A 16,080-nucleotide genomic window follows, 5' to 3' on the forward strand; every position below is an offset into this window, starting at 1 on the left:
ACCATGCAGCGACGGCGTCGACCGGACCTCAACATCAATGTTGTTCCCGCACCCAACATTGCTATAGTCGAGCAGCGCCGCGACGACACAGATACCGCCCCTGCGCCACCCCAGACACCCCCGAACCAGAAGCCTTCCCTCAAGAGCAGTCTCAAGGCTGCACCGCCGTCGAACCGAGGTCACAAGCAGCCGCCCCCGGTCTCGCTAGGATCAAAACATACAGGCGGCGCCTTTCTCGAGGACAAGACGCCAACTTCTCTGGAGGATATGTACAACACCACCAATGCCGGCGACAATGGCCGGGGCCGCTCCAGCTCGAGGACACGCGACTCCCACGATCTCTCTATCCCCGCGCGAACGACCCGCGACTCGCTCGTTACCAACATGCTACTCTCGCTTGACCAGATGTCGATGGGACAGATGACCAGCACGAGGCAGACCTACGAAGATCTGTACAACAGTCCAACACTGACAGAGACCACAGCGAGGCCCATGTTCTTCTCGACGACCAAGCCGGCAGCCACCAACCCATCTACTTCACATGGGCACTCATACTCGTACAGCTCAGACCTGGACGGTACAGACACCGAAAGCAAGGCCTCGAGTCATGCTGGATACCACAGATACCACCGAAGCAACAGCAGCTCAAACTTCCAGATGTCCTTAGGTAGGATTAATAGCATGCGGGAGATCAGCCAAAAGAGCTTACCGGCGACACCACGACACGGGCCGGCACACCATTCGAGGAGTCGCAAGGGCAGCAAGGGCAGCAGTTCTAACAGTCTGGATGCCGGCTACCCACCAAATATCAGCACTCATCGTCGAACATCCAACAGCAATGTACTGAATGGTCCCATTCGTTCATCGAGCTACGACCTGCCTACAAAGCCACCCAAAAACGATGGTGGGCGTGTTGCTGGTGGTCAGGGCGCGTGGCAAATGGATTTTGAGAACGCCAACCTATTCAATGGGGCTGACGGTCGCAGAAGTAACTTTGTTGCTAATGCAGAAGAAGAAGATGATGACTATGAGGTGGCCCCAACACCAAATATCCCCGGAGGTCCGCGAAAGTTAAATACCGTCCCTTCTCTACCAAATTTTCCGGCCTCGTCGTCGCACTCGCAATCGTTCGTGCGCCCAAAATCACCAGCGATACCCTCCGCGGTCGATCCGGAACGTAAACGCAGCATCAAGTCGACTCGGAACGCAACGGTCGGCGGCAGGGCTCGCGCCAAATCCTCTGCGTCCTCCCGTGACCTTCCGCCCCTACCCGCGGGAGGTGCAGCAGGCCTTGACGCCGACTCGGCCCCGGCACCGCATGTCGGCTACGAAAAGTCAAAGGGACAGCCCGTGCACGTAGGAGGAGCAAAGGGCCCCAGCGCTACGACTTCGTCATCACAGCAACCAAGGGAAAAGGTTGGCTTCTTCAGGCGTGTTTTTGGCGGCCGTAAGGACACAGCTCCTACTACAGATTCCCCGATTCCCAAGACTGCCACCTCTCCACACTCCCGTCGAGGATCCGCGGACCAAAAATCCCAGATGAAGTTGCGAAGCACGCCGCCGTCGCGCGATAGCGAACACTCGGGTAACAATGCCCCTGCGCAATCGTCCTATGGCACTCTTCAGAAGAAGACTTCGAGCTTTTTCAGGAGACACAAGAAACAACAAGAAGAAGCCCCTCCTCTTCCTATCAACGTCTCTCAAACTACATCTGGTCCACCTAATGCTACCGTTGATTCTGCATCGAGTTTATTGCCGCCCAGGCTGGCATCTCCGCCAAAGGCTGAGTACAGCCCCGGCCTGACTCGGGCCCTGGAGCCATATCTGATTAGCAGTGCCGGCCCCTCGCCGTCCAGGGATGTTGCTGGTACCGGTACCTCGGCAGTTTTATCCCTGTCCTCCCCGAGTGATATCGATGCCAGTCGTCCAGAAAGCCGCACAGCAATCGAGGTTTCCCGCGAGGGTCTAGTGGACTCGAACTTCTCCACGTCTGACGAACGGCTAGCCACGTCGCCAGATGATATTGTTGAATCCCAAACGCCGCGACGCCGAGATGATTATGTGTCTGCAAGAAACGCAGACACGCCACAGCGGCAAACACCCTCACAGTCGAACCACATGATCAAAGCCGGCTCCTTCCTGAGTGATAGCGACAGCGACATTAGCCCCCAGCGGCCTTCGAGGGCTTCCGAAAAGACGATTCGGCCCAAGATGACAGACCCGAAGAAGCTCGTGCTGCCGATTGAAGGACCTTCCCTCGAAGCCCCGTCGGATGGGCCAAAAATTTCAACCGCGAGCCTTCCTAGTGTCAAGATCGACAAGGCCGAACCCGAAAAGCAACGACCGAAAAAATCGAACAAATCACCGACATCTACAAGCACCATGACTACCCCGACCACTACCCCGATCGACGAGCCCGAGTTTGTCGTTGGGCAGCCTACTCCGGACGACATTCAGAAAGCACAAAAGATTTTCGATGGCAATGAGGACTTTATCACGAAGGAGAAGGCTGCGGCCTGGATGGGCGAAGAAGGTCCCGTCAGACAACGAACGTTGCATGTTTACATGTCACTGTTTGACTTTTCCAACCGCAGCATTGTGGCTTCCCTCAGGGATGTGTGTAACCGGTTGATCCTCAGGGGCGAGACGCAGCAGGTAGACCGTATCTTGGCGGCATTTGCCACGAGGTGGTGTAATTGCAACCCTGATCATGGCTTTAAGGCCATTGGTAAGTCTAGAGAAACGTCCCCCGAAATTGCTAAGGGCTTCCACTTTCTAGGAGGCATATCACAAGCTAACACTTGAATCCACACGATAGATGTTGTACACACCATCTGCTACTCGATTATGCTGCTCAATACTGACCTGCACATGGCCGACATCGAATCGAAGATGACCCGCAGTCAGTTCGTCAAGAATACTATGGGTACCATCAGACAGTCGCTGGCTGACGCAGCACCGGATGCTTTTGGCAGGCAGAGCATTCTGCCTGGCAAGAACTCATGTCTGTCGCCCGAAGACAGCCGGACCTCGGTAGACCAAGACAAGCCCAACTTTAGGAACTCATTCCTAGGTTCCATTTCGGTAACGGGCCGGGAATTTAGCAACGAGCCAGACGACTGCGGTCCACTTGTCAAGGCTCCATTCGAGGGAACTTTGCGTGCTTGGGAAGCGCAAGTCGAGGTTGTGCTCAAAGACACTTACCAGTCCATTCGTGACCAGAGACTGCCCCTTTTTGGTGCCGGCCCACAGCTGAACTCTCAGAGCAGCCTCTCGGTGATTGGAATGCTGAAGCGCTCTCCTTCTGTGCTGAGCAAAGCGCCATCCGAAGGGCACATGTCCACCAGGGGTCGTATCAATGAGACTTCGCGTCCTCCGGCGACTACCTCCAGATGGACATCCAAGAGTCGATCGCGGGCGAGAGCCCAGCTGGGTGCCACTGGCTTCTCGTCCAGCCGCACCAGCTTCGAAGATAGCAATTCGCTATGGAGCCCATCGGTGTCATCAGCAACGAGAAGCCGCTACTCCCTGGGACGAACGCAGACGTCGATGTCGATAGAGTCGGTTGGCTCCAGCTACGCCGGATCCAAGTTCCAACAGTCAATCGGTTTCGCCAATGCGCTCAGCCAAGCTATAATCCGCGAGGATGTCATTGGAGGTGCAGGGGCTGCAAGCCTTCTTAGTATGGACAACAATGGGGATGAGGCGGGAAGCAACGTCGGTGACGGTGATCGACCATTATTGGAGGACGAGTCTCTGGAGCTTGCGGGACCTCCGTGGGTGAAGGAGGGACGGGTGATCCATAAGCATCACCTTGACGGTATTGACAAGAAGGCGAAAGACCGCAACTGGTCTGAAGTCTTTGCCGTGGTTCAGAAGGGAACTTTGAGCATGTTTTCATTCACACCTAACAAATCGATGGGCAAAAAGAGCCGCGGCCGCAGCCACCGGCACGATCTTGCCACCATGGGCGTCGGCGGTGGCGGACTCAAAAGCCCACCTGTTGTGGTTGGTGGTGGAAATTGGCAGGACAACGCGACGAATCTGGGCACCTTCAGCCTCAAACAGACGCTCGCTTCGGCGCTGCCGCCACCGGGATACTCGAGCTCGCGGCCGCACGTGTGGGCTCTTAGCCTGCCCACGGGAGCAGTGCACTTGTTCCAGGTCGGCACGCCCGAGATCAGCAAAGAGTTTGTCACCACGGTCAACTATTGGTCTGCGCGCCTCAGCACCCATCCCCTGGTTGGTGGCATCTCCAATATTGAGTACGGCTGGAGCGAAGCCATCATCAATAACCCGCTCGTGACGGCCATCACTGAAGCCACAGGCGGAGCAGCCAGCATCGCCAGGCCCGGCAGCGCGGCGGCGACAACACATGGCCACGGCCACCAGTCTCGCGGCTCGGTGCACTCGCGCACCGGCAGCTTCCGCTCGGGCTCGCTCGACTTTGGACGCTCTAGGTCGGCATCGTTACAGTCGATAGGCGTGATCGACCGCTCGGACGCCATGTCGGAGCGCGGCAGCGCCAGGGTTCCGTACGCTGCCATGCACTCTGGGCGCGGCAAGCTCCCCGGCGACAAGATCCACATTGCCGACTGGCGGCCGCCGGCACAATCGCTGCGACCGTCGTCGCAGTCTGAGGAGAGCCAGCTCGCCACTCTAACGGCGTACGTGGCCTCGATCGAGGAGGAGCTGCGCCAGCACAACGCGCTGCGCAGCCCAATGCTCCTGGCCTTTAGCCCCCGCAGCAGCAACGCCTCCAAGGCCATGGGCAACTGGCAGCGCAAGAGCGAGTACCTCCTCCGCGAGAGCGTCAAGTATAGGACCTACGTCGACGCCTTGCACGAGGCCGCCCAGAGGAAGGAGGAGGTCTACGGCCAGAGGAAGGACGAGTAAGGCCGTAAGCGGCAGTTGGCATTTGGGGCTACTTATTTCGCCCCAGTGCCCGCTTGTATATTGTATATTTAATGGTGCGGGTGCGGGTGCTTTTCCGTGTTTTTTATGGCGGCCGGACCCCCAAACCATTGTATATTCTTTCTTGTGTTTTTTGTTTTCTTTTTCTCTCTTAACCCTAACCATGGGTTGATTCTTTTTTTTTTTTTTTATTCTCTTTTTTGTCAAAGTGCATATGGGTTCTGGCATTAATCATCCATGGGACGGTTGTTTTTTTTAGAGGGGGTTAATGAGAACGTGGAAATGGTTTTTGACTGATATGTAGCTTCCACTATTTTGGATGACAAGAACGAAGAATGAAAGGGCAATTCAAATCCTTTTGTGGGCTTTTATCTTGCTCGCAACACTTGGAAATCTGTCTTAATACTTGATATATTGGGTTGATTGTCACTATAAATCGGTGTCGAGACTCAGACTTGAGTACAACATGTCTCCTAATACATGCACCCCGCTGAGGTTTGGCTCCGAATTATGTCTACTTCACCAGTCCCTCCCCCCCCCCCCCCCCAGTTCACATCTATTTCACCATAGCCTTCTGAGCATCCTTGCAAAACTCCGTCTGGAAACGAAAGTCGTTTTGAAACGCCGCCACGCTGCTAAACGCCATCTTCAGGTGCTCCTTGGTAAGCTTGCCGTCGCCGGGGCTGTCCTCTCGTGCCGTGCGCGCCAAGCCCAGCGCGACTGTGACCGTGTTGCGGATCTGGCGGCCGTCGAACTGGGCTTTGCGGATGGTCTCCTCGAACCACGTCTCGAGGATCTCGTCATAGCCGTCTACGGCGTTCGGCTCGAGCTTGTCGAGGAAGCCCTTGAAGATGGCACGCATCTGCTTCTCATTGAGCGAGTCGTACTTGATGGCGACGTGCACGCGTGAGGGTATGGCGATGTCAAAGGTAGCAATGTTGTTTGTGGTCACAAACATGATGCCGTGGTAGTACTCAAGCACGCGAAGGAAGACTGTGTTTCCCGGGAGGGAAGGGAAGTCGGTGCTGGATAGGTTTTATTCCGCCGTCTCTTTATATTTCGGACCTCCCATAATTATTTTTTTCGTCATGCCTACCTGAGGCTCGATCGGTTCCCCGGTTTCAAGATTGATCCTACTGATGATCACTTTGACCCTTGGATCGGTGCTTTCGTTCTCCTCTGCGTCCTTCACCTAAACAGTGATAAACTATGAGAAAATAGATCATGTAAACTAGAATAACATGAATTCGGCTGCTTGCCTTTTTCTCTACCGACGCTTGTCTTGGATTTAACTGCCGCCATCATCGGATGCATCTTTTATGGCTAATGCAACCTGGGTCAGGGGTACACTGACACTGATATTCTTGAGCTCTAGATCACCAAGCCTTTTCTCGAGTAGCACATTTTTTTTGGAGCAGGTCCTGTCGGATGTTAGCACAAATATCCATGTCTTGTACGTTGACATCATCTTACAGAGACCGAGGGCGTAGCCTCTGCGGTTGCTATCTAGTTGTACAGTCACAGGGCTGTTCCGCTATGGTTTCAGCAGAAGTCGAAGAACCGAGAGATATCGCTGCACCATACAGGAAATGGGAGTTAAACGAGTCAGTAAATCTGAAAAAAGGGCAGTAAATTCACCGAAGTGGTATATAAAAGGTAAAATCCCCGAGTCCCTGACTTTTCCGAGCGCAAAGGCTCAGCAGGGTAAAAGGGGACATGACACTTGATTTTATGCCTGCGTTGTTTGTTTTTTCACATGTTATAAGTCTTCCCAGGTTTTCCGTCTGTAGAAGCCAGCCTTTCCGAGAATTGAATGCTGACTTTCGGCTTCATTCGCTCAAGTGGTGATTGATAGAGGCTGGTGGACGTGTATCAATCCCATCCAGTTGCGTGTGTTTTGGTATCTTCATGGACGTAGCCTGGCCTACACTGATGCATCATTTGAGGTTTAAAATGCATGCATCCAACCATCTCGAGAGTCGCGTATACTTAGATTCCGTGCAATCTTCCACTTAGATCTAGATAGTACCGATAGTGGATGAGTTTTATCGGGACTCGAGCTGCAGAAGTGCTGCTGTTCACGAAATGGTTGCACAGCATCCTTTTCTGTATCATAGCCACATCAGAGTGGCCGAGATGGTGGTAACATAGGGGCCAGGCTGCAAAGTGCTCCTGCCTGTTTTGGCGATAGAGATTGATCTAAGCCTGCAGGTAAAGGAAGGCTCTTTCGGCTCAATGCATATGTGCATCCTGTTGGTGCGAGAGAGTCTGATGACATATCCTCAGTACTATCTAACCACCTAAGGTATTTCCGAAATACGGCTGCTTCACCATGCCAAATTGATGACTGGAAAGACTATTCGTAAAGTGCTTTATCGTATTTCAGTCGCCTTTCTTGCTATTCACAGCAAAAAATCCCAGCCAAAAAAAATTGGTTCGAAAAGCACAGGAACCTCGGCCGTACGGTGACTTGAAAGAGTCTGACATGTACGGGATGAACAACCCGGCGCCGGCGTGTTCCACCGGCTTTTTGATTGCCCAGCAACCAAAATTTGACATTTGATCTATAGTGAACAAATAAAGCAGTGCGAACCCCAGCAAAAACAGTTGAGACACTTCGCACAAAACAAGCAAAGGTTCACCGATGAAGAGCGCAATGCTCTTGCCATCAGCATCTTTAAAGAATTCGAAGGCTATTAGGAGCACTTGATGGACAACAAAACATCCTTTGAAAGATCTCATGAGCAAGGGGTAGGCCGTACGACCGGGAATGCTACTGGTTTTGCTACAGAGGCATATACCATTGTTGAAAACTTCAATCCACGCGTGGAGATGATCAAGGACTTTGGGGCACCATTTGGGGGCATGGCTTTGGGCACTCTATGCTTCGTGCGGATAATTCTTCACAGTCTGGAGTTGTTCGATCAGGGACGACAGTATGGATTGTAATAGGCCGTGCAGATCAGTGCCGGTCATCTCGTGTGAGTGGCACGTCGGGCACGAGGCACGAGGAGCGCAGAGCCTTTATTAGGACTTTGTTCTACGCTGCTGAGAATTCCAAGATCATGTTGAAGATTTTGGTGGTTGTTAGCACCGCCCACTGGGATGTCTGAAAGCATTCTCCGCCCACTGGGATGTCTGAAAGCATTCTGAAGATTTTGGACGTGAAAAGGACGCAAGCCTTGTAATAACAAATTTGGAAGAAAGCGAAGACTAATTTTGAATGAGAGGCTATTTTGAATAAAGTGTTCCTTTGGGGAAAGACAGTGTCTGCATATGCCTTGGAAGTCGGTTACATAGGCCCCGATGATGAAAATGTCTAATGACAACAGATGTTGATTTTTTTCCCCACGTAAAAAGGGGTGAGTAATTCCGGTAAAGGTCCTAAGCTCATGGCAAATATATAAACACAGTTGTGCATGGGCAGTCCCTATAAATATAGGGCAGAAAGGTAAATGGAATTAGGAAGCAGGATCAAGAAACTACAAAATTCTGGCAAAGGCTGCCAGAAAGGTCCGTTTCATGCAGCTTAGAATTACAACTCAGAAGGCTCTTGTCGAGAAAGAAAAATCCAGAATACCATTTATACAGGTAAAAGGGGAATAGGGGCATCATAAATAGGGGAATCTGACCAAATTTCCCAAGGCAATAAAAAAAGTAGGCGGAGGAAAAAGCTCACTTTCCCAACTCTATTTTTAAGAGGTGGGAAGTTACGAAAACCCCGGGCGGTTTTACTGTCGTCCATCGGGGCTCGAACCTGAGCGTCCTCAGATTCAAGCCCTCGGGCCAAGGGGGCCTTATCCCCTCTTGGCCGTCCTGACGCCTAGGTCACGGTGCCTGTTGCGCCCTTGAAAACTTCTGCGGTCTGGAAGCTTATAAAGGCATGTGTTTGTGGAGGGGAAAGTGGAGTGGCTGGTGAATTTGGCTTGTTTGACTACCACCAACCGATAGAGAAGCTCGGGGCACAAACGTGCTAATAAGGGCGGCAGTACGGCCCTCGCTCGAGGCATGTGACCCGGTCCCTATACGAGCTCGTGATTTCTTCAGCTTTGCCTTCTGCCTTGTCGAAGCTTGTATGTCCTGCAACTATCCAAATTGGATGGCCACACATCCTCGGATATACGTATGGCCAAGCAGTAATTTACCAGCCACAGCTCATCCCAGGTTACGAGAATTTGCCCTTGATAGCCCCGAGCACCAAGTTCTTCTTCTGCTTGCTGACATACTTGTTGACGTCGTCAGCCCAGCCCTGGCTCTTGGTTTGCAGATTATCCATGCTGTCGTTCACTATGTTAAGCTTTTCTGTCCTTTCGTTGAGCTGCCGCGTCAGGTACTCGCCCCATCCCTCCTGAGCAGCCCCGGCTCGCATAGCCGCAGACGAACTAGAGGCGCCACCTCCTCTAGCAAGCCTCTGTTCCTCTGCGGCGGCAGCAATCATTCGTTTGCTAGGTGGTCGATCAGGGCCACCAATGAGCTCGTCGAGATCTGTGGGTGATACATGTTGCGTTCCACTGATCCACTGCATGTTGCTGATTGTCGGTCGCGGTGGCACTTTCATGGCCGGGTTTATCATGGTATCGTCGCTGTTGTTGGCCGCAGTGCCAGTTCCCCATGCTGAGACCGCCACAAGCTCTGAAGGCCCGGCCCAGCAGAATATGTCGCCCGTTGGCGTAACCAAAGAGCTTCCGCTGCGGCCTGGATCCATCGTCCCGCTTAATGAAGCTTTGCTTATCTCCTTGAGGGCGGGGATCGAAAAGGCCCTCGTAGTGCAGTCCCCAAAAACACCAACTATGGCATGACCGTGTAGTTCAAACTCGGTGACAGCCGCAGCATCACAGAAAACATTGTCAAATGACTTGGACGCACCCTTAGCCGTTGCAGGTTTGAAGATTCGGATTTCGGTTTGTGTTACTGGTTAAAAATGTTAGTTGCGAACACAGTGCCACACACAAACATAGTACGAAGAAGCTTGACTTACCGACAACGAGTGTGCCATTAACCTGTTTCCCCTCTCGCAGGCCAGCAACTACCTCTCCTGTTGCCGCAGCAGGTGCTCCTGTTTCAGTCATTATCGGGCTGATACTGATGATCTGGTCTCCAAAATTTACGACGCCGGCAAGTTTCGCAGAGTATCCGCCACCTGAAGGTATGAGCTTGAAAGTTGCTACTTTGCCTTGGTTGGTGCCGACAAAACAAGCGATGCTGGAGTAACTATCGTCCTCAAGTGTCATGACGCCGAATTCGATGACTACAGGCCAGTCTTTTCCTCCAGAAGATCCACTAAAGGAATGACCCCTGAGAAATGACGACCTCTTATCTTGCTTTGTAAACTCTGCAATCGATGCCTGCAAGACAATCGCAGGCCCCCGTAGGTCAATAATGCTGAAGAAGCCATTCTCAGACCCCACAGCTACAAACCCAACGTTGGATACTTGGAGCGCTGTAATAGGGCCCTGCATCATCTCATACAGAATCAGTGGCTGCAAACCCTCACGTAGTGACGGCTCCGACCTGGTACTGATGTCCGTAAGTCCTCCAGGCTTGGACTTGATATCAGACTCGAAATCGTGCTGGAAGTGCTTATTAGTGCCCCAGCGATATATCGCGACCTCTCCTGTCTTGGTTCCTGCAGCGAACTCGCCCGTTTGAGAAGCCATCGACATGGCTGTGATTTGGAGGTCCTCGTAGCGACCGGTGGATCTAGCCACATCTACCTGTAGCATTCCTGCATTCTCAATGTCGTCTCCATGACCAATATCCCATAACCGTACGGTACCATCGGCGTGTGCGACCTGTACGATATTTCTGCTGTCGTATCGTCTCCGTAGTTTCCTGGCAAGTGCGCCTCCCTTCAAGAGCGGTTGGCCTTGATTCCTGACCTCAACCATCCCAAGCCATCTTTCTCTGCTGACTGTTGTAACAGCAACCTTCATCACAAAAGGGTGAACAAATGTCAATGAGGGGTGAAGTTGGTTGGTTGGGCTGATGGGATATCCAGACGGGAAGCTCATGGTGATCATTTCTCCTGAGTTCAGCAGCGCGATCACGGCTATGGGGTCTTGAGCCCCGGCAAAGTGAGGAGAAGAGCGTGGGAGGAGGTAGAATTCTGTGATGTCTGCACCAAGTGGAGCTCGTAGAAGATGCTGCCGTTTGCCCTTGAAGTGGTTTGCCAGTACCTGCCATGAAGAGGTGGCATATATCGGAGTTGGGCCTAGCTCCAAGAAAGTGAGCCCCTTTTCTGTGGAACCCACAGGAAGTCCACCGGCTATCAACAGGCCGGTGTCGTCCGGATCATTCTTGCAGCACCATGCAATATGTGTAAAGGGTTCCAGGAGGACTGGTCGCGGAGGCTCGGCTGTTGGCTGGTCAATATTGGTCTCGGATAATGACCTGGCAGCAATCATACGCCCATCCTTTGAATCCCAAAAGACAAGGCTGCCATCATCATGGGCTGTCAAGACAAAGGTTCCAGTGGGATGCCAGACAGCCTGTACGACGCGTGGAGTTCGAACCGTATTGACCTTGTCACCGGTTCCTCCGGGAGCGCCCGGCTGCAGGACATATTCAAAAAATCTGATGGGCTGATTCTGCTTAAAAGAGTAGATCACGGCACCGGTGTTGTAAGCAATGAGAAGCTGGCCAATATCTCGAGGGTGCAGCTGCATCGACACCATATTGGGAGCTCGGACCCGTGGGTCTCTTTGCTTCCAAAAATTCGGTAGCCGGAAGTTTGACAGACGCGAGCGGTCCAGATCAAAAGCAAACACGTCTCCCGAGGTCGTGCCCATTAGTACCCAATCCAGCATGGGATCTGTCACCATACACGCGACGGCGCCTGCATTTCCGTAGCCCCCGATTCGTTGTGCGGTATCGAGGTCCCATATTGAGAGTTCGCTCCTGGAGTCAAGGCTCACGAGCCTATCTGCGACAAAGTGCAAGAACCGAATTGAGGCTTGCTTGTTGGGCGATATACACTTTTGGACGCGGGACTGACCAAAGACGTATATCTTGCCATTTCCAAACTTGGACTCATTTGTGCCTACAGCAATCAGCGATTGCACAGGGTCGTAGGCGATACAGCTGTGTAAAATTTGCGGGTGTGCATCTTGTCAGTGAATGGAACGTGAAAACTGCATATTGAGTATAGGCAAGACAAGTATTTTCGAGGGATCATAGGCGAACCTTATCTGCGAGTTGATTCCATATCGTGCTTGTTCGGCGGGTGAGAAATGTTGGGGCTCAATTTTGACAGACAGGTCAACATTCATGCCCGCCTGCCGACTTCTGAGAAAACTCGCCATGGTGCTTGTGACTAGACAAGAGTTCAACTGCACGACTACTTAATCAAACGAGTGTACAAATGAGCTGCCACCAGCTCGGAAATAGCCCATTGATGATGGATTTCGTGCTTGAATGGGTAGGGACCGTAAGGTACTCAAGGTTGGTTGAACAGATTTAGTCAGTGAGCTTCAATGGTAGGGCTGATGAATACCTACCGGCTCGTGGGGGAGCAGAGCTGCACACGTCACCTCCCCCACTTGCTTCCCTCCGTCCCACCGTTGCAGTTGCAAAGCCACAGCAGCAGGGGTTAGCAACCTATTTTCGACGACTGTGACCCCTCCCCTAGGTCTTGGAGTGCCTATGTTGCCAAGCTTTGACTTTACGCTACGCCCCAAGCTTTCGCTATCTGAAAGTGAACCACATCAGACTGTTACAGCGCATTGGACGCTTAACTTTCGGGCCCTGATTCGCACTAGGTCCCCTTGATCGCCGCAATTATATTAGTGTAGACGGAGTGGAAGTAACCCTTTTCTGGTTCACCAAGAAGATATCAAGAAAAGACATTCCAGCTTCAGCAGAGGTAATTTCACTTTCCAGACTCTCAGCAGGAGCAACGCTGCGAGAGTACGTGAATGCCTACCTGAATTTAACCAAAGACCAGCATAACTAAGCAACGAATTTCCGCGTAGAAAGATTGCATGGCCGACAACACAGCTTTGACCAGTAAAAAAGAAGATGTACAGGGTCCGCACAGGATCCGAATCTGACCGCGGCGTCATGGAGTTCAGTCCAGGTTCGGGAAATCCGTCTTGTGGATTATCCAGTGTCTGGTTATTGATCGGGTGATTACAAGACAGCTGCCATAGGTAATTTGACGAACCGGAGGGTACTCGTCGCTTGAAGAGATGAACAAGGTGTATATTCGCTTCTTATTCTGGTATCATCAAGCGTCCCAATATTTAAAGAGCCATGACTGTGTTAAATACACAGAAGCAACAGCACAGCTGAAAAGAAAGAAATGAAGAAGAAACTGCTCCGCAGCAGAAAAGCCAAAGCCGTAAATGCCCCAAACGCGCCCGTCTCAGTAACCCAAAAAATTGACTCAAAAAATAACACAGGCAGTAGATATCGCCCCAAAGTTACCATACAGCAAAGAGCTCATCCCCGGCTTCCAACGCCGGTCCACAGGCCCTTGGACGTTTCGACAACCTTGTTCGTCTCCACCCCAGGTCTGAGTGCAGCCGGGTGAGATACTGGTGGCGCCTCATCCATGGCAACGTCTCCGCTGCCATCGCCGTCTGGCCTGGTGCTCCCGTATCCGGAGTCTTTGTGCGTTGCAGCAGCGACGGCATCCACATCACCAGTCGACGTCGGGATAGCAGCAGCAGTAACAGCAGCAACAGCAGCAGCCGCCTTGTTGGGCTCGCGCGACTTTACGCCAGCCATCAACCGTTGTCCATTGAGACCCTGACCTTCGCGGAGCTTGTTGATAGCGCGCACCGTGTCGATGGCAGCGTGAAGTGTACGGCGCGCGTTGAAGTTCTTCTTGACCGTCGGTAGTAGGTTGGCACCCTTGTCTGCAAGATATCCGGCGACGAAAGGGTGTTGGAGCGCCTCATGCGCTGACATGCGCTTGGTGGGGTCAATGGTCAAGCAGCGCCTAATGAAGTCCTTGGCCGAGTCAGAGACGCCGCGCCAGAATTCGATCGGAGTGAAGCTGTAGTCGGCGTTTAGAATGGCCTGCATCTCCTCCAAGTCGCTGTCGCGATCGAATGGAGTGTAGCCACAAAGGAGGAAGTATGTAATGACGCCGAGGGCCCAGATGTCTACGGGTTTACCGTGTCCCGTCTTCTTGAAGATCTCAGGCGCCATGTAGCCGGGAGTGCCGCAGGTCGTCGTGAGGACGTGGAACTGTTCCTCGTCCATTATGCGTGATAGGCCAAAGTCGGCAATTAGGAGGTCGGCATTATCCTCGGGCGTCCGGAAAAGCAGGTTTTCCGGCTTCAGGTCGCGGTGAACGATGCCGTGGTCATGTAGATATGCGACGGCAGAAAGTGTTGCGCGTATCAGATCCACTGCGTCTGATTCATAGTAGGAACCTTTTCGGCAGATCCTGTCAAAAAGCTCGCCGCCGAGAGCAAGGTCTGTCACAAGGTAGAGGTTGTTCATGGTCTCAAAGTAGTCCACTAGCGTAAGGATATTTTGGTGACCCATGGACACCTTCTTCAGAACGGCGATTTCATTGCGAACCTGGGAGCGGAATAAACAGTCAGATCAAGCCAGGGAAGCATTGTGCACCGACTGGACCGCAGTTAAAGACCCGAGGAAGTAAAACAGTGGGTGCGCCGGTTCAACATACCATGTGCTCTCGTCCTGCCATCAATCGTTTGTTGATAACTTTGGCTGCATAGTATCGCCCTGTGTCTATGTGCACACACTCTTTCACAACCGAGTATGAACCCGCACCCAGCGTCTTTCCAACCTTGTATCTACAAGGTTGTATCTGGCCTTGGGTTGTCTGAGTGGTGGCCATGGCTCTGAAATGTCGGTATATAGAGAGGTATTTGTATGTAGCTGCGGGAGAGATGATGATGGGATTGAACGGCAGTCGCGTGCCGTAATAAAAAGTATATACTATATCGAAGTAGCCAACGCGCAGCGATAGAGCAGCTGCAGTGCACGGTGTGTTTTTGCAGAGTCGAAAGGTTTGAGAGATGGCGCCGTAAGCAGAGTTAATTCGAATGGCAGCTTTCCTGCTCGGAACGTTATCTGCTGGATTTGTAAAGAGGGGTGGGATGCCTGCCGAATTAGCGGCAATTGAAGACCGAGCTACCCAGTTCTTTGGGTGAGGTAGCACCTATGCAGGCGGGTACGGTGTGTTGAGCAGCTAAAGATCGCGAGTCTCGGTTCGGCGTCGAATGGCTGAAAAACGCCGGTAGCTTGATCAAATATAGTTGGCGAGCTTATCTGGCGGTGGTCTAGAAAGCGGGCTCAGTCCAGATTCGCGGGCCAAGAGTGTGGTTTTGTAGTGCAAAGTAGATTGGTAGGGTAGATTGTGCTTCTATTCCTGCTGCAGCGGAAGCCAATTTGCTCTACGTACCATTACAGAGTACTCCCCTCAGAGGGGGAAGAAGGGATGGAGAGGGGCACATCAGCCCAAGCGGTAGCGGCGTAGCGCCCAAGCCCGAGAGTCTGGGGTGGGCCATGTCTCAGCTGACGGTGTGGAGCAAGAGGATGAATTGGCGCCAATTAAGACCCCTGGAGATGGGGATCCAATGCGTAACACCCATTCAATCAGGGTTCACATTGAGTTCTCGTACCCTTGTGGCCCCCAAATCGTCAAAGGTCTATCTACTGTACCGGTAGTCCTATGTACTTTGTGTCGAACAGCAGTTTGAGGAAGCGCCCAGAGCTGAGCCGCTTTGCAAAACCCAGAAGGAAAACTCGGCGCGCCTGCAAGTTGGTGTCTATTCTAGGCGCGCGTGTCTTTGGTGCACGGATGTTCTTCCCGATGAGCCAGGTATCATCTAGATTAATTATGGTGGCATTGACGTAAGTCAATTCCAACGGGCCAGCAGCTCTTTCGTAGCTGATTAAGCCTTGTTTGTGTATTCTCGGGAAATTCAAATCAGCAAAACTAGGACTGCTTTTGATTAATTGTCAAGAGGAAGCAGGGATTGGAGTGGCCTATCAATCTGCAGGTCCACCACCTCGTCTGAAATTCTTTTTGGCAGAGTGGTGCTTTTTAGACGCAAGTCTGGCTTTGTTGTAAGATTTTTCCCTGCACACGGATGACGCAGTCAGCATTGTCATACTTGAAGTTTCTGGGTTTCAACTGGAGCAACATGATGCCCAATCTAGCTTGAAATACTGATCTCATAGCTG

The 16,080-nt window shown here is 52.3% G+C and overlaps 4 protein-coding genes across 4 annotated transcripts; 1 reads left to right on the forward strand and 3 right to left on the reverse strand.

The window, feature by feature from the left end:
• Window positions 1–3: 3 nt before the first annotated feature.
• Window positions 4–4,896, forward strand: PgNI_08337 (uncharacterized protein; the record flags this gene model as incomplete). Its single annotated transcript, XM_031128334.1, has 2 exons — window positions 4–2,728; window positions 2,819–4,896. The coding sequence occupies 2 exons, from the start codon at window positions 4–6 to the stop codon at window positions 4,894–4,896; spliced, it is 4,803 nt and encodes a 1,600-aa protein (XP_030978811.1).
• A 574-nt stretch (window positions 4,897–5,470) lies between these two features.
• PgNI_08338 (uncharacterized protein) lies at window positions 5,471–5,872 on the reverse strand (the record flags this gene model as incomplete). Its single annotated transcript, XM_031128335.1, has 1 exon — window positions 5,471–5,872. One exon carries the CDS (start codon window positions 5,870–5,872, stop codon window positions 5,471–5,473), a length of 402 nt encoding a protein of 133 aa, XP_030978502.1.
• A 2,207-nt stretch (window positions 5,873–8,079) lies between these two features.
• PgNI_08339 (uncharacterized protein) lies at window positions 8,080–12,345 on the reverse strand. The gene is made up of 3 exons (XM_031128336.1): window positions 12,097–12,345; window positions 9,893–11,994; window positions 8,080–9,825 (listed from the first exon to the last, which is right to left on the reverse strand). The coding sequence occupies exons 1-3, from the start codon at window positions 12,213–12,215 to the stop codon at window positions 9,080–9,082; spliced, it is 2,967 nt and encodes a 988-aa protein (XP_030978810.1). The 5' UTR covers window positions 12,216–12,345; the 3' UTR covers window positions 8,080–9,079.
• Window positions 12,346–13,094: 749 nt separating this feature from the next.
• PgNI_08340 (uncharacterized protein) lies at window positions 13,095–15,265 on the reverse strand. The gene is made up of 2 exons (XM_031128337.1): window positions 14,555–15,265; window positions 13,095–14,445 (listed from the first exon to the last, which is right to left on the reverse strand). The coding sequence occupies exons 1-2, from the start codon at window positions 14,726–14,728 to the stop codon at window positions 13,354–13,356; spliced, it is 1,266 nt and encodes a 421-aa protein (XP_030979381.1). The 5' UTR covers window positions 14,729–15,265; the 3' UTR covers window positions 13,095–13,353.
• Window positions 15,266–16,080: the final 815 nt, after the last annotated feature.

The sequence above is a fragment of the Pyricularia grisea genome (genome assembly GCF_004355905.1).
Source record: "Pyricularia grisea strain NI907 chromosome V map unlocalized Pyricularia_grisea_NI907_Scaffold_6, whole genome shotgun sequence".
Classification (NCBI taxonomy): domain Eukaryota; kingdom Fungi; phylum Ascomycota; class Sordariomycetes; order Magnaporthales; family Pyriculariaceae; genus Pyricularia; species Pyricularia grisea.

What these genes read in the sequence shown, in the direction of transcription:
- PgNI_08340 (XM_031128337.1), bottom strand. Translation starts at nt 14,728, where the DNA reads ATGGCCACCACTCAGACAACCCAAGGCCAGATACAACCTTGTAGATAC. An exon ending in TGGCAGGACGAGAGCACATG is followed by an intron (nt 14,446 to 14,554) that starts GTATGTTGAACC and finishes TTCCGCTCCCAG; the next exon opens with GTTCGCAATGAAATCGCCGT.
- PgNI_08339 (XM_031128336.1), bottom strand. Translation starts at nt 12,215, where the DNA reads ATGGCGAGTTTTCTCAGAAGTCGGCAGGCGGGCATGAATGTTGACCTG. An exon ending in GGAATCAACTCGCAGATAAG is followed by an intron (nt 11,995 to 12,096) that starts GTTCGCCTATGA and finishes AATTTTACACAG; the next exon opens with CTGTATCGCCTACGACCCTG. An exon ending in TAATGGCACACTCGTTGTCG is followed by an intron (nt 9,826 to 9,892) that starts GTAAGTCAAGCT and finishes ATTTTTAACCAG; the next exon opens with TAACACAAACCGAAATCCGA.